Source organism: Phyllobates terribilis, unplaced genomic scaffold (assembly GCF_046119375.1).
Source record: "Phyllobates terribilis strain yellow unplaced genomic scaffold, ASM4611937v1 Scaffold_2__4_contigs__length_985480577, whole genome shotgun sequence".
Lineage (NCBI taxonomy): Eukaryota > Metazoa > Chordata > Amphibia > Anura > Dendrobatidae > Phyllobates > Phyllobates terribilis.
Genome location: NW_027362762.1, coordinates 983362477 through 983385746, shown reverse-complemented (window position 1 = coordinate 983385746; position 23270 = coordinate 983362477). Strand labels below are relative to the sequence as shown.

Genomic DNA, 23270 nt, shown 5'->3' with positions numbered 1-23270 from the left:
AGCATGATGCTGCCACCACCATGTTTCACTGTTGGGATTGTATTGGGCAGGTGATGAGCAGTACCTAGTTTTCTCCACATATACCGCTTAGAATTATCACCAAAAAGTTCTATCTTCGTCTCATCAGACCAGAGAATCTTATTTCTCATAGTCTGGGAGTCCTTCATGTGTTTTTGAGCAAACTCTATGTGGGCTTTCATATGTCTTGCACTGAGGAGAGGCTTCCGTCGGGCCACTCTGCCATAAAGGAAAGACTGGTGGAGGGCTGCAGTTGTGAGGGTCGTGATGACATTCCACTCGTCCTCCAGTCACTCCAAATTCAAACTATGAGCATGGGTCAACCATTCAAAGAATGAGTCAGACAACAAGCTGGTTCAAGCTCAGAGCACGCTCAGAAGGCTACTACAGACAACGCTCTTAGCAATGTTCTGAATTTATTTTTTACATGCACAAATCTAAATACACTACATAATGGGAGGGGAAAGGGGTTGTCCGGGGCGGGGTAAGCCATGAAAGTCCAGTGTCTGGCCACTCCTGATTGGTCCACATCTCCTTATCTCAGTCTCTGGGCAGATATTGCAGCCGTCAGCTTATAATCTTGTTTCGTTTCTCTGAAATAAGTCTTGGCAACACTGGAACTGTCTTAGTTTAAGTTTCGATTTGAGTATTACGTAGCAAGGAAAGCTTATTGTTATATGACACAAAATGGTGGTTAGTACATTAGCAAAAAAGCGTATAAAAGTTACAAAAGTATAAAAGTTACAAATATATATATTCTCTTTTACCCCGACACAGTGATAGCTGACTTTGTGGAACTTTCTCCCATCTTCCTACTGCATCTCTGGAGCTCAGCCACAGTGATCTTGGGGTTCTTCTTTACCTCTCTCACCAAGGCTCTTCTCCCACGATTGCTCAGTTTGGCTGGACGGCCAGGTCTCATTTGGTCTGACATGCACTGTGAGAAAAAGGGGGGAGACATATTATAAATACACAGTAATATAGAAAAAGGAGGAGACATATTATAAATACACAGTAATATAGAAAAAGGGGGGAAACATATTATAAATACACAGTAATATAGAAAAAGGAGGGAGACATATTATAAATACACAGTAATGTAGAAAAAGGGGGGGACATATTATAAATACACAGTAATGTAGAAAAAGGGGGGAGACATATTATAAATACACAGTAACATAGAAAAAGGAGGGAGACATATTATAAATACACAGTAATATTTCCTTCATACGTTTCCTTCAATTGCAACCAGTCATCATGTCCCTGCAGCTGAAAAACACCCCCATAGCATGATGCTGCCACCACGTTTCACTGTTGGGATTGTATTGGGCAGGTGATGAGCAGTACCTAGTTTTCTCCACATATACCGCTTAGAATTATCACCAAAAAGTTCTACCTTCGTCTCATCAGACCAGAGAATCTTATTTCTCATAGTCTGGGAGTCCTTCATGTGTTTTTGAGTAAACTCTATGTGGGCTTTCATATGTCTTGCACTGAGGAGAGGCTTCCGTCGGGCCACTCTGCCATAAAGGCCCGACTGGTGGAGGGCTGCAGTGATAGTTGACTTTGTGGAACTTTTTCCCATCTCCCTACTGCATTTCTGGAGCTCAGCCACAGTGATCTTGGGGTTCTTCTTTACCTCTCTCACCAAGGCTCTTCTCCCACGATTGCTCAGTTTGGCTGGACGGCCAGGTCTCATTTGGTCTGACATGCACTGTGAGAAAAAGGAGGGAGACATATTATAAATACACAGTAATATTTCCTTCATACGTTTCCTTCAATTGCAACCAGTCATCCTGTCCCTGCAGCTGAAAAACACCCCCATAGCATGATGCTGCCACCACCATGTTTCACTGTTGGGATTGTATTGGGCAGGTAATGAGCAGTACCTAGTTTTCTCCACATATACCGCTTAGAATTATCACCAAAAAGTTCTATCTTCGTCTCATCAGACCAGAGAATCTTATTTCTCATAGTCTGGGAGTCCTTCATGTGTTTTTGAGCAAACTCTATGTGGGCTTTCATATGTCTTGCACTGAGGAGAGGCTTCTGTCGGGCCACTCTGCCATAAAGGCCAGACTGGTGGACGGCTGCAGTGATAGCTGACTTTGTGGAACTTTCTCCCATCTTCCTACTGCATCTCTGGAGCTCAGCCACAGTGATCTTGGGGTTCTTCTTTACCTCTCTCACCAAGGCTCTTCTCCCACGATTGCTCAGTTTGGCTGGACGGCCAGGTCTCATTTGGTCTGACATGCACTGTGAGAAAAAGGGGGGAGACATATTATAAATACACAGTAATATAGAAAAAGGAGGAGACATATTATAAATACACAGTAATATAGAAAAAGGGGGGAAACATATTATAAATACACAGTAATATAGAAAAAGGAGGGAGACATATTATAAATACACAGCAATATAGAAAAAGGAGGGAGACATATTATAAATACACAGTAATGTAGAAAAAGGGGGGGACATATTATAAATACACAGTAATGTAGAAAAAGGGGGGAGACATATTATAAATACACAGTAACATAGAAAAAGGAGGGAGACATATTATAAATACACAGTAATATTTCCTTCATACGTTTCCTTCAATTGCAACCAGTCATCCTGTCCCTGCAGCTGAAAAACACCCCCATAGCATGATGCTGCCACCACGTTTCACTGTTGGGATTGTATTGGGCAGGTGATGAGCAGTACCTAGTTTTCTCCACATATACCGCTTAGAATTATCACCAAAAAGTTCTACCTTCGTCTCATCAGACCAGAGAATCTTATTTCTCATAGTCTGGGAGTCCTTCATGTGTTTTTGAGCAAACTCTATGTGGGCTTTCATATGTCTTGCACTGAGGAGAGGCTTCCGTCGGGCCACTCTGCCATAAAGGCCCGACTGGTGGAGGGCTGCAGTGATAGTTGACTTTGTGGAACTTTTTCCGATCTCCCTACTGCATTTCTGGAGCTCAGCCACAGTGATCTTGGGGTTCTTCTTTACCTCTCTCACCAAGGCTCTTCTCCCACGATTGCTCAGTTTGGCTGGACGGCCAGGTCTCATTTGGTCTGACATGCACTGTGAGAAAAAGGAGGGAGACATATTATAAATACACAGTAATATTTCCTTCATACGTTTCCTTCAAATGCAACCAGTCATCCTGTCCCTGCAGCTGAAAAACACCCCCATAGCATGATGCTGCCACCACCATGTTTCACTGTTGGGATTGTATTGGGCAGGTGATGAGCAGTACCTAGTTTTCTCCACATATACCGCTTAGAATTATCACCAAAAAGTTCTACCTTCGTCTCATCAGACCAGAGAATCTTATTTCTCATAGTCTGGGAGTCCTTCATGTGTTTTTGAGCAAACTCTATGTGGGCTTTCATATGTCTTGCACTGAGGAGAGGCTTCCGTCGGGCCACTCTGCCATAAAGGCCAGACTGGTGGAGGGCTGCAGTGATAGCTGACTTTGTGGAACTTTCTCCCATCTCCCTACTGCATCTCTGGAGCTCAGCCACAGTGATCTTGGGGTTCTTCTTTACCTCTCTCACCAAGGCTCCTCTCCCACGATTGCTCAGTTTGGCTGGACGGCCAGGTCTCATTTGGTCTGACATGCACTGTGAGAAAAAGGGGGGAGACATATTATAAATACACAGTAATATAGAAAAAGGAGGAGACATATTATAAATACACAGTAATATAGAAAAAGGAGGAGACATATTATAAATACACAGTAACATAGAAAAAGGAGGGAGACATATTATAAATACACAGTAATATTTCCTTCATACGTTTCCTTCAATTGCAACCAGTCATCCTGTCCCTGCAGCTGAAAAACACCCCCATAGCATGATGCTGCCACCACCATGTTTCACTGTTGGGATTGTATTGGGCAGGTGATGAGCAGTACCTAGTTTTCTCCACATATACCGCTTAGAATTATCACCAAAAAGTTCTATCTTCGTCTCATCAGACCAGAGAATCTTATTTCTCATAGTCTGGGAGTCCTTCATGTGTTTTTGAGCAAACTCTATGTGGGCTTTCATATGTCTTGCACTGAGGAGAGGCTTCCGTCGGGCCACTCTGCCATAAAGGCCAGACTGGTGGAGGGCTGCAGTTGTGAGGGTCGTGATGACATTCCACTCGTCCTCCAGTCACTCCAAATTCAAACTATGAGCATGGGTCAACCATTCAAAGAATGAGTCAGACAACAAGCTGGTTCAAGCTCAGAGCACGCTCAGAAGGCTACTACAGACAACGCTCTCAGCAATGTTCTGAATTTATTTTTTACATGCACAAATCTAAATACACTACATAATGGGAGGGGAAAGGGGTTGTCCGGGGCGGGGTAAGCCATGAAAGTCCAGTGTCTGGCCACTCCTGATTGGTCCACATCTCCTTATCTCAGTCTCTGGGCAGATATTGCAGCCGTCAGCTTATAATCTTGTTTCGTTTCTCTGAAATAAGTCTTGGCAACACTGGAACTGTCTTAGTTTAAGTTTCGATTTGAGTATTACGTAGCAAGGAAAGCTTATTGTTATATGACACAAAATGGTGGTTAGTACATTAGCAAAAAAGCGTATAAAAGTTACAAAAGTATAAAAGTTACAAATATATATATTCTCTTTTACCCCGACACAGTGATAGCTGACTTTGTGGAACTTTCTCCCATCTTCCTACTGCATCTCTGGAGCTCAGCCACAGTGATCTTGGGGTTCTTCTTTACCTCTCTCACCAAGGCTCTTCTCCCACGATTGCTCAGTTTGGCTGGACGGCCAGGTCTCATTTGGTCTGACATGCACTGTGAGAAAAAGGGGGGAGACATATTATAAATACACAGTAATATAGAAAAAGGAGGAGACATATTATAAATACACAGTAATATAGAAAAAGGGGGGAAACATATTATGAATACACAGTAATATAGAAAAAGGAGGGAGACATATTATAAATACACAGTAATGTAGAAAAAGGGGGGGACATATTATAAATACACAGTAATGTAGAAAAAGGGGGGAGACATATTATAAATACACAGTAACATAGAAAAAGGAGGGAGACATATTATAAATACACAGTAATATTTCCTTCATACGTTTCCTTCAATTGCAACCAGTCATCATGTCCCTGCAGCTGAAAAACACCCCCATAGCATGATGCTGCCACCACGTTTCACTGTTGGGATTGTATTGGGCAGGTGATGAGCAGTACCTAGTTTTCTCCACATATACCGCTTAGAATTATCACCAAAAAGTTCTACCTTCGTCTCATCAGACCAGAGAATCTTATTTCTCATAGTCTGGGAGTCCTTCATGTGTTTACTCAAAAACACATGAAGGACTCCCAGACTATGAGAAATAAGATTCTCTGGTCTGATGAGACGAAGGTAGAACTTTTTGGTGATAATTCTAAGCGGTATATGTGGAGAAAACTAGGTACTGCTCATCACCTGCCCAATACAATCCCAACAGTGAAACGTGGTGGCAGCATCATGCTATGGGGGTGTTTTTCAGCTGCAGGGACATGATGACTGGTTGCAATTGAAGGAAACGTATGAAGGAAATATTACTGTGTATTTATAATATGTCTCCCTCCTTTTTCTATGTTACTGTGTATTTATAATATGTCTCCCCCCTTTTTCTACATTACTGTGTATTTATAATATGTCCCCCCCTTTTTCTACATTACTGTGTATTTATAATATGTCTCCCTCCTTTTTCTATATTACTGTGTATTTATAATATGTTTCCCCCCTTTTTCTATATTACTGTGTATTTATAATATGTCTCCTCCTTTTTCTATATTACTGTGTATTTATAATATGTCTCCCCCCTTTTTCTCACAGTGCATGTCAGACCAAATGAGACCTGGCCGTCCAGCCAAACTGAGCAATCGTGGGAGAAGAGCCTTGGTAAGAGAGGTAAAGAAGAACCCCAAGATCACTGTGGCTGAGCTCCAGAAATGCAGTAGGGAGATGGGAAAAAGTTCCACAAAGTCAACTATCACTGCAGCCCTCCACCAGTCGGGCCTTTATGGCAGAGTGGCCCGACGGAAGCCTCTCCTCAGTGCAAGACATATGAAAGCCCACATAGAGTTTACTCAAAAACTCTATGTGGGCTTTCATATGTCTTGCACTGAGGAGAGGCTTCCGTCGGGCCACTCTGCCATAAAGGCCCGACTGGTGGAGGGCTGCAGTGATAGTTGACTTTGTGGAACTTTTTCCCATCTCCCTACTGCATTTCTGGAGCTCAGCCACAGTGATCTTGGGGTTCTTCTTTACCTCTCTTACCAAGGCTCTTCTCCCACGATTGCTCAGTTTGGCTGGACGGCCAGGTCTCATTTGGTCTGACATGCACTGTGAGAAAAAGGAGGGAGACATATTATAAATACACAGTAATATTTCCTTCATACGCTTCCTTCAATTGCAACCAGTCATCCTGTCCCTGCAGCTGAAAAACACCCCCATAGCATGATGCTGCCACCACCATGTTTCACTGTTGGGATTGTATTGGGCAGTTGATGAGCAGTACCTAGTTTTCTCCACATATACCGCTTAGAATTATCACCAAAAAGTTCTATCTTCGTCTCATCAGACCAGAGAATCTTATTTCTCATAGTCTGGGAGTCCTTCATGTGTTTTTGAGCAAACTCTTTGTGGGCTTTCATATGTCTTGCACTGAGGAGAGGCTTCCGTCGGGCCACTCTGCCATAAAGGCCAGACTGGTGGAGGGCTGCAGTGATAGCTGACTTTGTGGAACTTTCTCCCATCTCCCTACTGCATCTCTGGAGCTCAGCCACAGTGATCTTGGGCTTCTTCTTTACCTCTCTCACCAAGGCTCCTCTCCCACGATTGCTCAGTTTGGCTGGACGGCCAGGTCTCATTTGGTCTGACATGCACTGTGAGAAAAAGGGGGGAGACATATTATAAATACACAGTAATATAGAAAAAGGAGGAGACATATTATAAATACACAGTAATATAGAAAAAGGAGGAGACATATTATAAATACACAGTAATATAGAAAAAGGAGGAGACATATTATAAATACACAGTAATATAGAAAAAGGAGGAGACATATTATAAATACACAGTAATATAGAAAAAGGGGGGAAACATATTATAAATACACAGTAATATAGAAAAAGGAGGAGACATATTATAAATACACAGTAATATTGCCGCAAACAAAAACTAAATAAAGCAAAAAAGCAAAATTTAAAGGGATGAAAGATAAAGGTGGAAAGGGTTAAGGATGAGAAGAGGGAAGGAAAAATATGGCTTATTAAGGAAAATAATGGCTTATTAAGGAAAATGGGAAAAAAGGAAAAACAAAAATTAAAGGGATAGAAGGAAAATGAAAAAGATTGGTATGTACAGGATACGTATATAAAATACCTTATATATAAAACATTTAAGAGGTAGGAGAGGAAGAAAAGGAACAGGAAAGGCAAGGAAAGAAAAGGGAAAGGAAGAACACCTGCAAAAACAGCTGGAGAGACAGGAATATAGAGAAATACTAATAATGTTTGATGAATTCTAATAGCGGTCGCAGTTCTCATGAAATGACATCCATTTTGCTTGAACAGTTAAACAGCAGAATTTTTATGCAAAAAAAGCAGCAGAAAATCTGCAGCATTTACGCTACATGTGAATAAGGACTAAATTTTGAAGCAAAGTGGACGTGATTCCATGAGATCTCCGCTGTCTGTGGTATCGAGCCTCTGCTGAACGCTGCGGTTTTGGTGCTTTTTTCTTTATAGGCTTCTTCTGTAAAAAAAACGCATGAAGAAAAAAACTCCGCTGCATTTTTAAGCGCAGAATCAAAGCTTTTCTGTATTATTAAAAAAGCGTTAAAAACTCTGCTTCATATCTGCCCCAGAATCGCATCAAATAAGCGGGAAAACGCATAAAAGAAACACAGCAAGCACCAATAATCAGAGAAGATTGTCATTGCGTCATCTGGCGAGGACACCTGCAGAAAAAAAGCAGCAGAAAGAACGCAGCATTTACGCTAAGTGTGAACACGGCCTCAGCATTACAGTGTTATTACATTTTTATGGGTTTAATAGAGAAAAAATATCAATCACGCCATTTTGTTACGCCATTTACCGATCCCCGTAAATAATCTGATCGCTGTGTTGTGCGGGTCATTACGCTTACAGGGACACCAAATATGTCTGTGTTGTTTGCTGATTAGCGCTGTTTATTATTTTTTAAAAAGCAAATTAAAAATGACGATATTTGTTTCATTATCAAGTGTTTTTCATCATTATTTTTATCAATTTTATAGGCTGAAAAAATCTGTTATTCTCCGTCTAGAATACAAATACATATATTGTATCAGTACATTCAGCCTATAGTCAGATCCTGCAGTACAGATCAAGTAGACAGAATTCTCCTAATGACATCACTGGAGCTTGTGGTTCAGCAGCTTAAGTGCCTGTCTGTAATGTTGACGTTGTGGGTTAGAGACCAGGAGGCTAACAGGAAAAAAATTATAATTACTTATTATTTTTACTACTTTTATAGGAACAAAAAAATATTTTTCTTCACCTCAGTATACAGGCACCATGAAAATACATTGCTAATCGTCTTGCACGGTGTTGGGCTGTGAGCACAACCCTCATCTGTGGACGTCGGGCCCTCATACCACCCTCATGGAGTCGGTTTCTAACTGTTTGTGCAGACACCTGCACATTTGTGGCCTGCTGGAGGTCATTTTGCAGGGCTCTGGCAGTGCTCCTCCTCTTCCTCTAAGCACAAAGGCGGAGGTAGCGGTCCTGCTGCTGGGTTGTTGCCCTCCTACAGCCCCCTCCATGTCTCCTGGTGTACTGGCCTGTCTCCTGGTATCTGCTCCATTTTCTGGGCACTCTGATGACAGACACAGCTGCCCTTTTTGCCACACCTCGCATTGATGTGCCATCCTGAAGAGCTGCACTACCTGAGAAACTTCTGTGGGTTGTAGACACCGCCTCATGCTACTGTACCTCTAGGGGTGAGAGCAATGACAATATGCAAACGTGACCAAAACAAGAGCCAAAAAGGATGAGAACAGAGAAATGGTCTGTGGTCACCACCTGCAGAACCGCTCCTTTATAGGGGGTGTCTTGCTAATTGCCGATCATTTCTACCGATTGTCTGTTCCATGTCCACACCAGCAGGAGAAATTGATTCACAATCAGTGTTGCTTCATAACTGGACAGGTTGATTTCACAGAAGTGTTATTGACTTGGAGTTACATTGTGCTTAAGAGCTCCATTTATTTTTTTGAGCAGTGTATTTCGGTATCTGTGAGATCTGATCTCGATTCCTCGTTGCATTTCGGTATCTGTGAGATCTGATCTCGATTCCTTGTTATATTTCGGTATCTGTGAGATCTGATCTCGATTCTTTTTTATATTTCAGTATCTGTGAGATCTGATCTCGATTCCTTGTTATATTTCGGTATCTGTGAGATCTGATCTCGATTCCTCATTATATTTCGGTACCTGTGAGATCTGATCTCGATTGCTTGTTATATTTCGGTATCTGTGAGATCTGATCTCGATTCCTTGTTATATTTCGGTATCTGTGAGATCTGATCTTGATTCCTTGTTATATTTCGGTATCTGTGAGATCTGATCTCGATTCCTCGTTATATTTCAGTATCTGTGAGATCTGATCTCGATTCCTCGTTATATATTTCGGTATCTGTGAGATCTGATCTCGATTCCTTGCTGTATTTCAGTATCTGTGAGATCTGATCTCGATTCCTGATTATATTTCGGTATCTGTGAGATCTGATCTCGATTCCTCGTTATATTTCAGTATCTGTGAGATCTGATCTCGATTCCTCGTTATATTTCGGTATCTGTGAGATCTGATCTCGATTCCTCGTTATATTTCGGTATCTGTGAGATCTGATCTCGATTCCTCGTTATATTTCAGTATCTGTGAGATCTGATCTCGATTCCTCGTTATATTTCGGTATCTGTGAGATCTGATCTCGATTCCTCGTTATATTTCAGTATCTGTGAGATCTGATCTCGATTCCTCGTTATATTTCGGTATCTGTGAGATCTGATCTCGATTCCTTGTTATATTTCAGTATCTTTGAGATCTGATCTCGACTCCTCGTCATGTTTTGGTATATGTGAGATCTGATCTCGATTCCTCGTTATATTTCGGTATCTGTGAGATCTGATCTCGATTCCTCGTTATATTTCGGTATCTGTGAGATCTGATCTCGATTCCTCGTTATATTTCGGCATCTGTGAGATCTGATCTCGATTCCTTGTTATATTTCGGTATCTGTGAGATCTGATCTCGATTCCTCGTTATATTTCAGTATCTGTGAGATCTGATCTCGATTCCTCGTTATATTTCGGTATCTGTGAGATCTGATCTCGATTCCTCGTTATATTTCAGTATCTGTGAGATCTGATCTCGATTCCTCGTTATATTTCGGTATCAGTGAGATCTGATCTCGATTCCTTGTTATATTTCGGTATCTGTGAGATCTGATCTCGATTCCTTGCTGTATTTCGGTATCTGTGAGATCTGATCTCGATTCCTTGCTGTATTTCGGTATCTGTGAGATCTGATCTCGATTCCTCGTTATATTTCGGTATCTGTGAGATCTGATCCCGATTCCTCGTTATATTTCGGTATCAGTGAGATCTGATCTCGATTCCTCGTTATATTTCGGTATCTGAGAGATCTGATCTCGATTCCTCGTTATATTTCGGTATCTGAGAGATCTGATCTCGATTCCTTGCTGTATTTCGGTATCTGAGAGATCTGATCTCGATTCCTTGCTGTATTTCGGTATCTGTGAGATCTGATCTCGATTCCTCGTTATATTTCGGTATCTGTGAGATCTGATCTCGATTCCTCGTTATATTTCGGTATCTGTGAGATCTGATCTCGATTCCTTGTGAATATGTGTGAGATCTGAGATCGTTGGATTCCTTCTTATGTAATGTCTAAGGATTGTTTCTTGTATTTCGCTCTGACAGATGAGGGCAGCGGTGCCTAATTTTCCTTCATTTTTCAGTCTCCTGTGACCCGGCCATTGTGATCCCTCTCATAGTTAGGGATTTTGCTGGCGCAGGAGAAGCTGGCTGGGCAGACAATGTGCCCCGGGTCAGACTGAGAAATGTGCTGACAGTTGGGTGTGGATGAAGTCATGTCTCTGCGGAGGGCTCTGCCTCCCCCTGTGAACGTGTGATCCCCTCTTTTCTCCTGGTATATAAGGGGGTGCCGGCACATTGAGGCACATACGTCTGTGTCTGGCTTCACGTCTCCACGATGGACATCACTATTCAACACCCCTGGTTCAAGCGTGCACTGAGCCCCTTCTTTCCCAACCGTCTCTTCGAGCAGATCTTTGGGGAAGGGCTGTTTGATTATGACCTGTACCCCTTCTTCTCTTCCACTATCAGCCCTTACTACAGGCAGAGCCTCTTCAGGGGATACATGGATTCTGGCATTTCTGAGGTGAGGGCTCCTCTTGTGGCCGCTAGAACAATTAGGGTCATGATCTGTTATAAAACTACCTGTCCCAGCATACCCCGACAGCCTCCAAGCTGACCCCGACAGCCTCCAAGCTGACCCCGACAGCCTCCAAGCTGACCTCGACAGTCTCCAACCTGACCCCGACCCCGACAGCCTTCAACCTGACCCCGACAGTCTCCAACCTGACCCAGACAGCCTCCAACCTAACCCCGACAGCCTCCAACCTGACCCCGACAGCCTCCAACCTGACCCTGCCCATTAGGCTTTTCATTACATCCTGCAGTTGTCGGTTCTGTCCTTTCTGGGACCATCAGAGGTCCGTGTAGAAATGTCTATTCCTTCTGTGATGGAGTCTCTCTCCTGCTGGTCACCTTCATAGCTATATGCGGAATTTGGTGTCACTCATGGGTGACCGCATGACCTCCGCTTACCTCTGTGTCTATCATTACAGGTGCGCTCAGACCGTGAGCGTTTCACAATTAACTTGGACGTGAAGCATTTTTCTCCTGAGGATCTGACGGTGAAACTTCTGGATGACTTTGTGGAGATCCATGGAAAACACAGTGAAAGACAGGTGGGCGATGTGTGCTCTGAGCAGAGATGCCAAGGGGTGGACGGATAGATGGATGGAATTGGTGAGTGGGTGGAAGGATGGATCGGTGGAGAAGTGGAATGGATGGACAGAAGGTTGAATGATGGAGAGGTGCAGGTAGTCTCCTGCACGCTGTAGCAGAAGGCAGGTAAGATATCACAGCCCCCACTGCTGACAGTCATGGTCACTGGACCTCAATGGGATCAGTATTATCTAGTATTGCAAAGATTTTCTCCGCACCCTTCATACGACGAGTCGCAGGCAGTTGCCGATTATATGGGCACGATACTGGTGCGGATGTGATCCGATGATTGGCGGGGGGTTACATGTGTATAACGACATGTTCTCTCTGTTAAGGACGATCACGGATACATCTCCCGGGAGTTTCATCGCCGTTATCGCCTCCCACCAAGCTTGGACCAGTCCTCAGTCAGCTGCTCCCTCTCTGCCGATGGCATTTTAACCTTCTCTGGTCCCAAACTGCTTTCCAACCTGGATTCAAGCCACAGTGAGAGACCCATTCCTGTTTCCCGTGAGGAGAAGCCCACCTCTGCCCCCTCCTCCTAAAACAGTCCCCTTCCAGTCCTCCTCTCTGCCCCCTGCCTCTGCTTTCCTATGTACAGATTGCAGGGCCAAAACAGCAATAAAGATCTCCTGATATCATCCGCATGTGTCTATCATCTATGGAGCAGGGATCTCTGGTCGGAGGGGAGCACACACGACCCTTGATGTCTTCCCTTCTTGGTGTTCAGCCTTTAGTAGCAGCTTTATCTATAGCTTCAGCAGTGACGCAGCCGCAGCTCCGGTGGCTGACGCACGTGCCGACGGAAGGCAGTGACACCGCCGCAGCTCCGGTGGCTGACGCACGTGCCGACGGAAGGCAGTGACACCGCCGCAGCTCCGGTGGCTGACGCACGTGCAGACGTGAGCGGAGGTTCTGCTCATCCAATGTCTGATCACATTGTGTCAGACCAGCTTCTCTTGTTTATTTGGTACAACATGACAATCACTCCCATCAGGTATGAAAAATAATTTATTTAGTAAGTTATCAGTAGAAATGAGTTGTTGACCAGTTAGTGTCCGTCTGTCCTGCAACACGCAGGAAAATACACAAAACGCATCCCTCAGAAGAGAGGCAGCTACGGCGGTCAGGTACAGAGGGCTGGGGAGGGTACAGAGGAGGAGAGGCAGCTACGACGGTCAGGTACAGAGGACTGAGGAGGGTACAGAGGGGGAGAGGCAGCTAAGGCGGTCAGGTACAGAGGGGGAGAGGTAGCTACGGCGGTCAGGTACAGAGGAGGAGAGGTAGCTACGGCAGTCAGGTACAGAGAGCTGGGGAGGGTACAGAGGAGAAGAGGCAGCTACGGCGGTCAGGTACAGAGGGCTGAGGAGGGTACAGAGGAGGAGAGGCAGCTACGGCGGTCAGGTACAGAGGGCCGGGGAGGGTACAGAGGAGGAGAGGCAGCTACGGCGGTCAGGTACAGAGGGTACAGAGGAGGAGAGGCAGCTACGGCGGTCAGGTACAGAGGAGGAGAGGTAGCTACGGCGGTCAGGTACAGAGGGCTGAGGAGGGTACAGAGGGGGAGAGGCAGCTACGGCGGTCAGGTACAGAGGGCTGAGGAGGGTACAGAGGGGGAGAGGCAGCTAAGGCGGTCAGGTACAGAGGGCCGGGGAGGGTACAGAGGGGGAGAGGCAGCTAAGACGGTCAGGTACAGAGGGCCGGGGAGGGTACAGAGGGGGAGAGGCAACTACGGCGGTTAGGTACAGAGGAGGAGAGGTAGCTACGGCGGTCAGGTACAGAGAGCTGGGGAGGGTACAGAGGGGGAGAGGCAGCTACGGCGGTCAGGTACAGAGGAGGAGAGGTAGCTACGGCGGTCAGGTACAGAGGGCTGAGGAGGGTACAGAGGAGAGGCAGCTGTGGCGCTCAGGTACGGGGGTTGGGGAGCGTACAGAGGAGGAGAGGCAGCTACGACGGTAAGGTACAGAGGAGGGGTACAGAAGAGAAGAGGCAGCTGTGGCGGTCAGGTACAGAGGAGGGGGTACAGAGGATGTAGCTGCCTCTCCAACATAGGTACAAGTTAGGGAGTTCACATTACAGTGCAGTTGGGGGGGGGGGGGCGGCCTTTGGGTGGAAAACAGAGAATGAATCATCTAATGAATTAGCAGCTTTCTGAGTTCCACAGTCATAGTTCCAGCGCACATCGCGGTGTCACGGCTTCCAGCGCACGTCGCGGTGTCACGGCTTCCAGCGCACGTCGCGGTGTCACGGCTTCCAGCGCACGTCGCGGTGTCACGGCTTCCAGCGCATGCCCCATAAATAGACAGTAGAGGAGGAGAGGCATTGACGTTTTGTTCTGTGCTTGTGGTTATTGCTTCATCCCGGTCAGTGCTTTGAGGACCCCTCCAGGGACAGAGTGGCCCCCCTGTGCATGTGATATATTGCTAGGCCAACTGCCAAGGAGCAGGTACGAGGTAAAAATCTAAGTACTACACCCCCCATCATTCACTGCACAGTCCACACTACAAGTCACCGGTGTCGGGGGCCACACCTTTGCTTCTGGGAAGAATTTGTGATGCAAATAACAATCTGCAGGATTTTCGGGGGGCAGTGAAGAGGGGATTCCTGATGGGGATGTGGCAGGATGGGAGAAGGAAATCTGTAGCAAACTGCAAAAAAAAAGAAACAATCATGAGACTCCCCGGGCTCGGCCACTGGAAACAGATCAGCGGAATGAACACTTACCGCTGCTGCTGACGCACACCCAGCAAGAAGCCTGGCGAGTCCGCAGTGCGCCCCCCAGAGGTGGAGATCCCTCGGTGACGCGGCTTATGGACACACAGAAAACCGCGCACTCGAACAGACCTTCGCAGCTGTCGCAGGGTGCTGGATCCTAACCGAACACACAGGGGCTTAATACACAGCAGAAGCCGTGGGCAGCAGGTGCATACATGATGTATATCCATATAGATTATATACACTAAATATAATATTATATGCAAAACACACACACACACACACACACACACACACACACACACACACACACCTGTTTTCAATTCCACTATGCTGAGCTCACCCAGCTGCTGTTATTAGGCCTGTAAGCCCCCAGCTGGATTGTGGTAACGATCTTTCTCACCCAGACTCTTTTGGTTGCTCCTAAATCCCAAATCCAGTCAAATTAAGACTCTCTCAGTAACCTAGTGCTACTGGTACAGGAGGTCACCAGATACTGGATGATGGAGGAGACGGGCAGTCACCAAATACTGATGATTCTCCCACATCTGCTGTAACGTTTGCACATACATTTATCACACACTGATATATACGAGTAGCGATTAGTGGAGGGGGCTATTGTGGGTCCGCCTCCAGTCTCAGTGTAAAGCCCCCAGTCTATAACCAGTAAGGACTTACCTAGCGTCAGGTAGGTGTCGGATGCTCGGCGCCCCTCCTGGAAGGTGACGGGCAGGAGACAGTTGAGAGAGGGGACTCCCTGATGCTGCAGGACAGGAGTAGCGGACTGGGTGCTGACGGGCGCCGTGGGGGGCAAGTTAGTGACGCCCAGCAGTGGATGGAGGCCGGATGGTCTCAGACAAGTCTCTAGACTGTTACAAGGGGAAGGCGTGGAGGAAACAAGAATATCTGCAAGAAAAGGACAATGAGTGAGTGCACACACACGGACACTGCCGCACAAGCAGCACAGAGGAAGCCAGCAGGGTCTTGTACCTGGTGTCACTAGGCTGGGATGTCTGCTCCTCAGGATCTTCTCATACAGCGATGGGCCCTCAAGTAAAGAAGCCTCCAGCACTAGTGGAGGACAAGGGGCTGACGCAGGAACAGACGGCTCCCCGAGACACAGCAGAGACTGAGAAGAGCAGAGGAGTCGGATCAATGGCGGACGTACGTGCGATATACAATATATATGTGGGCATGTCTGAGGAACATCAGCCCAGGATCCAATCAGGGGAGGTCACCCCGTGGCAGCTGGTGGCCCTCGTGCATCGGCCCCTTTGTGCTGTATTGTGTAGTGCTATGCACAATCCATCCGATCAGTGTGAATTATGGTGTAGAGAGGCAGTGATCACAGCCTTGTAGTATATATGTATACATGCATGTGTATGCGTCTGTGTGACTGCAGGGATGGACATGTGTCTCACCTGCAGCGGAGCGCTGAGCTCACAGTCATAATCTGTCATCATAACCCGTGGCTGACACAAGAGGGACGAGACGGCCGTGGAGGAGGAGGCCTGTAGGGGAGGAGACTCAATCAGAAATGCAGCAGTGGACACCCGGCACCTGCCCGTATCATCCCCCCACAGGGTGTAGGTATGAGTGAGTACACGTGTGACCGCCCGTCGCCTCCACCATCACTAATCTGGTAACCGCCCGTCGCCTCCACCATCACTAATCTGGTGACCGCCAGTCACCTCCACCATCACTATCTTGTGACCGGCGGTCGCCTCCATCACTTCTTCTCGTCACTTGTACACAGGTTATGGAGGATCTTGGCAGGAGATTGTTCCAAAGATCTTGGATAACTTCCCTCAGATCTTTTGTGTATGAGGCTTGTGCGGATCCTTCTGTCTCTTCATGTGATCCCAGACAGACTGGATGATGGGAGATCAGGACTCTGGATCATCATCCCCAGGACTCTTCATTCTTAATGACATTGGCTGGATGTTGTGGGTCGTTGTCCGGCTGTAGGATAAATCTGGAGCCGATCAGACGCCTCCTGATGGTGTCACATGATGGGTCAGTATCTGCTGGGATTTCTCAGCATTGAGGACACAAGTAATCCTGACTGTCTCCACTTTGCTTAAGTGCAGCTCTAGATTGCTGGACCTCCGCAAAGCTTTCTGCTGACCCTCAATCGCTGGCGCATCCAGAAGTGATGCGGTTCTGCAGACGATGGGCGGTCACCAAACACGGATGAGATTTACATTTCACCTTTGTTCTCTCACTTTTAGCTGACAGCAGTGTAGGCACGTTGCTGCTTTTTCCTCATTTGCTTTCGTAGCGCCCCCCATAGTCCTTACCACCCTCCCTCCCCAGAATCCTTACCACCCTCCCTCCCCAGAATCCTTACCGCCCCCCCCACCACCCCCAGAATCCTTACCGCCGCCCCCCACCCCCCAGAGTCCTTACCGCCGCCCCCCACCCTCCACCCCCAGAGTCCTTACCTGCGCACAGTCCAGTGAGGCTTTGGTTTCGGGTACTGGAGACTGTACAAATCGCGACTCCTGCAGCCGCTCCGCCAGGAGGTAGTAGATGGCGGCATAGTGATCATAGGTGTCGTTCTGCAGAGCCTGAGAGAGCGAGACGAGCGTCACTGCAGGACGTAGTGCGGCCGTGTGGAGCTGAGCAGAGCCGGACAGTACAGCCACTCACCTGCAGGGTGCGCTCTCTGTCAATGCCCAGAATCTGCATGATGGCCAGGACTTGTATGCAGGGCTGCGGTGACAGGCAGTCGGGGTGCAGGATGGGCTCTTGGGGGGCCGCACCCTGGAACCACCGATGCTGTCGGATCTGTGCAATGCTCAGCCGCTTCCCTGGGTCAACCACCAGCATTCGGCGTAGCAGAGACTCGCAGTCTGGGGGGCGACAGCACAAGAGTCAGTGAATGGGGGACAAGGCAGAAAAACATGGAGGGGGCATGTAGACCCCAACCCTACACTAGGACTAACACGTAGAGGACACGGCAGCCGCTCCTGTCCACACCAGCCCCTCACCTTGTGACATGTAGTATGGGATTCGGAAACGGCCATCTAGGACCCGCTGCCGCACGGCCGGGAGGTTCGGTCCATCGAAGGGAAAAGATCCACAAAGCAGGACATAAAGGACGACCCCCAAACTCTGCGGAGAGGAAGAGACGGCGGGTAAGAGGCTATAATAATATATATATATATATATATATATATATATATATATATATATATATATATATATATATATATATATATATATATATATATATATATATATATATATATATATATATATATATATATATATATATATATATATATATATACACACACACACAGTGGCATGCAATAGTTTGGGCACCCCTGGTCAAAAGTCCTGTTCCTGTATTCGTTTTTTTCCCCATTTTAAAAATTACAAAGCGGAAAATGGGCTGATGCAAAAGTTTGGGCACCCTTGGAGATTTGTGCGCGCTCAGATAACTTTGACCAAGATTTCAGACTTTAATTAGCCTGTTAGGGTTCTGGCTTGTTCACCATCTTCGTTGGGAAAGGCCGGTGATGGAGATTTCCCATCTTTATAAACCCAGCCTCCTCTAACCTTGTGCCAAAACCAGCAGCCATGGGGTCTTCTAAGCAGCGATGGCTACTCTTATACTCTTAGTTCGCACCTGTACTCAGTCAGTCTTTTTGCTACTTCTTTGCGATTACAGAGGTCAGACGTTTCCTGTAGTTCTTGACCAGGTTTGCACACACTGCAGCAGGGATTTTGGCCCCCTCCTCCATACAGATCTTCTCCAGATCTTTCAGGTTTCGGGGCTGTCACTGGGCAACATTGAGCTTCAGCTCCTCCAAAGATTTTCTATTGGGTTCAGGTCTGGAGACTGGCTAGACCATTCCAAGACCTTGAAATGCTTCTTACGGAGCCACTCCTTAGTTGCCTTGACAGTGTATTTCAGGTCATTGTCATTCTGCAAGATCCAGCCACGACCCATCTTCTTACTGAAGGAAGGAGGTTGTCTGCCAAAATCTTACATACATGACCCCATCCATCCTCCCTTCAATACGGTGCAGTCATCCTTTCCCCTTTACAGAAAAGCACCCCAAAGTATGAGGATTCCCCCACCATGCTTCACGGTTGGGATGGTGTTCTTGGGGTTGTACTCATCCTTCTCCTTCGAACACAGCGAGTGGAGTGAATACCAAAAAGTTCTATTTTGGTCTCATCTGACCACATGACCGTCTCCCATGCCTCCTCTGGATCACCAAGATGGTCATTGGCAAACTTCAAACGGGCCTGGATGTGTGCTGGCGCGAGCGGCGTAGTGTGTTATTAAGGCCACGGCCCCATTATCAGTATTCGGTCAGTATTTTTTCCTCAGTAGTGAGAGCCAAAATCAGCAGTGAGCGATAACTGCAGAATTGGTGACTTGTTTCTATTATACCTTTTCTCTGATTGTTCCTTACCAGGTTTTGGCTCCAACTCCTGAGAAAAAATATTGACTGAATACTGATAGTGGGGCTGTGGCCTAACGGTAATATCTGAGACTGTGGTCCCAGCTCTCTTCAGGTCATTGACCAGGGCCTCCTGGGTAGTTCTGGGCTGATTTCTGACCTTTCTCAGAATCGTCCTTCCCCCACGAGGCGAGATCTTGTAAGGAGCCCCAGACCGAGGAAGACTGACAGTCATCTTGCGTTTCTTCCATTTTCTAATAATTGTGCCAACAGTTGTTGTCTTCTCACCAAGCTGCTTGCCTATTGTCCTGTAGCCCATCCCAGCCTTGTGCAGGTCTAGAATTTTGTCTCTGGTGTCCTTAGACAGCTCTTAGGTCTTGGCCATGGTGGAGAGGTTGGAGTGTGATTGAGCGTGTGGACAGGTGTCTTTTATACAGGTAACGAGTTCAAACAGGTGCAATTAATCCAGGTAATGAGTGCAGAGTAGGAGGCTTCTTACAGAAAAACTAACAGGTCTGTGAGAGGCAGAATTCTTGCTGGTTGGTCGGTGACCAAATACTTATTTCATGCAATAAAATGCAAATTAATTATTTTAAAAATCCTACAATGTGATTCTCTGGATGTTATTGTTAGATTCTGTCTCTCACAGGTGAAGAGACCGACGATAAATATCACAGATCTCTCCATTCTGTGTAGGTGGAAAACTGCAAAATGGACACCCCATATATACAGAGTATATCATATTCCATATCACACGGGCCTCACCCAGACATCCAGTAGAGGCCCCTCATACTCCTTTCCCAGGAACACTTCTGGAGCAGCATATGGGGGGCTCCCACACCAGGTATTGAGGGGTCGACCCTCCATGTAGAAGTTACCAAACCCAAAATCTGCAGAGAAACAATAAGTCTTTGTTACAACTTGTCACGCCTTGTGCCATCATCCTCAACGCCCCGCTTCACCAGGGCCGGGGCCATCCCCTCCTCCAGAGGGCCACCCTCACCAGGGCCGGGGCCATCCCCTCCTCTGTGTTGCCCTCTCAGCATCAGCCCGCTCTGCCCCCGGCTCACCAGCCAGCTTGACGTCCATGGCCTCGCTCAGTAGCAGGTTCTCGGTCTTTAGGTCTCGGTGGACAATGTTCTGGGAATGACAATATTCCACAGCGGACAGGATCTGCAGGAATTTGACCCTGGCTTCTTCCTCGGACAGGCGCCCACGAACGGTCAGGTAATCTGTGGGACACACAAGGGTCAGACCGTGACATAAACTAGGTCTGCGCCACCAGAAACACCAATTCTGCACTCACCAAATAACTCCCCATTTTTGGCGTATTCTGTCACGATATAAATCATGTCTTTGGTCTCCATCACCTGCAATATAAGAGAGGAGTAATGGAAGGGAGGAGCAGGGAGCGGCGCCGAGGGAGGAGAGGGGGGAGCGGCGGCGCCGAGGGAGGCGAGGGGGTCATGTGAGGATGGTGAGGGACACAGTACGTAGGGGGGTGGAATCATGTGAAGACTGTGACGGTCACAGTATTTCGAGGGTCATCTGAAGATCGTGAGGGGCACAATATATGGGGGTCAAGTGTGGACAGTGACAGTCCCAGTATACGGGGGTCATGTGAGGACGGTGAGGGCTATACAGGGGGTGCGGTCCATGTCCCTCACCTGGTAGAGGCGGATGATGTGAGGGTGGCGCAGGCGTTTCAGGATCTGGACTTCCCTATAAATCTTCTCCAGATTGGCGCGGTCCAGTTGCGTTTTATCGATGATCTTAATGGCGACCTGCGAGGAGGAGGAGGGTGAGCGGCCGATGACCCGCGCTGCCCCCACACCCGGATCTTGCACCCCATTACCTGCGTGTTGGTCACTCTGTGCCTCGCCAGTTTCACCACCGCAAAGTTGCCTTTGCCGAGTGTCCCCCCAATGTCATAAAAGCCGACTCGGAGGGGTCTATGGGAAGCGCTGCCCGACACACGGCCGTCCCTGAGAATCACCATCCTGCAGGGGGAGGAAGAGAGTCAGGGGGCACCGGGCAGGAGGAAGGGGGGATTCAGGCGTCACAGGCCGGTGTATGCAGGGGTCTCCCCCCTCTCTATCTCATTCACTCTGGGGGGTTCTCCCTCTATCTCTCACTCACTCTCTGGGAGGGGGGGGGGCTCTCACCTAACTCGGGGGGGCTCTCACCAGTCTCGGGGGGCTCTCACCAGCCTCAGGGGGGGGCTCTCACCAGCCTCGGGGGGGGGCTCTCACCTGACTCGGGGGGGGGGGGCTCTCACCTGACTCGGGGGGGGGGGGCTCTCACCTGACTCGGGGGGGGGGGGCTCTCACCTGACTCGGGGGGGGGGGGCTCTCACCTGACTCGGGGGGGGGGGCTCTCACCTGACTCGGGGGGGGGGGCTCTCACCTGACTCGGGGGGGGGGGCTCTCACCTGACTCGGGGGGGGGGGCTCTCACCTGACTCGGGGGGGGGGCTCTCACCTGACTCGGGGGGGGGGGCTCTCACCTGACTCGGGGGGGGGGGGCTCTCACCTGACTCGGGGGGGGGGGGCTCTCACCTGACTCGGGGGGGGCTCTCACCTGACTCGGGGGGGGGCTCTCACCTGACTCGGGGGGGGGGCTCTCACCTGACTTGGGGGGGGGGGGCTCACACCTGACTCGGGGGTGGGAGGGCTCAACTGTCTCGCAGAGCTCTCTTCAGTTCCGGGGGGGGGGGGGGTCTCTCACAAGTACAGGGGGGGCTCTCTCCTATCTCGGGGAGCTCTCACCAGCCTCGGGGGGGGGGGGGGGGGTCTCAACTGTCTCACGGAGCTCTCTTCAGTTTCGAGGGGGGGGGGGGGGCTCTCACCTGACTCGGGGGGCTCTCTCCAGTCTTGGGGGGGGTCTCAGCTGTCTCTGGGAGCTCTCTCCAGTTTCGGGGGGGGGGCTTTCTCCAGTCTCGGGGGGGGGGGGGGTCTCGCCTGTCTCGGGGGTCTCACCTGTCTCGGGGGTCTCAGCTCTCGCTCATGCTTCGCGCCCGGCTTCCAGTCTTCTTTCCCCGTTCATCACGTGTTTCTGAGTGTCTGCGCTCCATAACTCCGCCCACACTGCTATTGCCCCGCCTTATTAACGTCAAACTTACGTCATCCTCCCCAGAACTCCGCCCGGTTGCCTGGTGACCGGGGGTTCTGACGCGAACATTGATGTCTCTGCTGCCATGGTTACCAAGCGATGACGTAACCGAACAGCTGGCGCCGGGCTCGTCGGGTTTCATTTTCCACCAAAGGCGTCTGCGCAGAACAACTGTGACGTCACCGAGAGGCCGAGAAAGAGGCGGAGGACGACATCTGGCGGCCGCAGCGGGAACTGCAGGAGCGCAGGAAAGAAAAAACCAGGAAGATATAAATATATACAGGAGGGGGATATATATATATACAGGAGGGGGATATATATACAGGAGGGGGATATATATATATACAGGAGGGGATATATATATATACAGGAGGGGGATATATATACAGGAGGGGGATATATATATATACAGGAGGGGATATATATACAGGAGGGGGATATATATATATACAGGAGGGGATATATATATACAGGAGGGGGATATATATACAGGAGGGGGATATATATACAGGAGGGGGATATATATATACAGGAGGGGGATATATATACAGGAGGGGGATTTATATATACAGGAGGGGGATATATATACAGGAGGAGGATATATATACAGGAGGGGATATATATATACAGGAGGGATATATATATATATATATACAGGAGGGGGATATATATATACAGGAGGGATATATATATATATATATACAGGAGGGGGATATATATACAGGAGGGGATATATATATACAGGAGGGGGATATATATACAGGAGGAGGATATATATATACAGGAGGGGATATATACAGGAGGGGGATATATATATACAGGAGGGGGATATATATATACAGGAGGGGATATATATATACAGGAGGGGGATATATATATATACAGGAGGGGGATATATAT

General features: G+C 47.9%; 2 protein-coding genes across 3 annotated transcripts in view; one reads left to right on the top strand and one right to left on the bottom strand.

The window, feature by feature from the left end:
* CRYAA (crystallin alpha A) overlaps positions 1-12768 on the top strand; it is a 57020-nt gene extending 44252 nt beyond the window's left edge. Inside the window, exons 1-3 of one of the 2 annotated variants that reach the window (XM_073670901.1) lie at positions 11287-11495; positions 11965-12087; positions 12463-12768. In XM_073670901.1, coding sequence (XP_073527002.1) covers positions 11307-11495; positions 11965-12087; positions 12463-12672 — 522 coding nt within the window. In that variant the 5' untranslated portion in view covers positions 11287-11306 and the 3' untranslated portion in view covers positions 12673-12768. Of the gene's footprint in view, positions 1-11286; positions 11496-11964; positions 12088-12462 lie in introns of those variants that run through there. The other variant, XR_012314241.1, reaches the window with a different exon arrangement.
* A 352-nt stretch (positions 12769-13120) lies between these two features.
* Positions 13121-22363, bottom strand: SIK1 (salt inducible kinase 1). Its single transcript, XM_073668815.1, has 14 exons — positions 22238-22363; positions 21116-21260; positions 20928-21044; positions 20567-20630; positions 20331-20492; positions 20026-20150; positions 17833-17956; positions 17492-17694; positions 17284-17409; positions 16261-16350; positions 15830-15968; positions 15518-15745; positions 14849-14996; positions 13121-14772 (listed from the first exon to the last, which is right to left on the bottom strand). The coding sequence occupies exons 2-14, from the start codon at positions 21257-21259 to the stop codon at positions 14586-14588; spliced, it is 1857 nt and encodes a 618-aa protein (XP_073524916.1). The 5' UTR covers position 21260; positions 22238-22363; the 3' UTR covers positions 13121-14585.
* Positions 22364-23270: the final 907 nt, after the last annotated feature.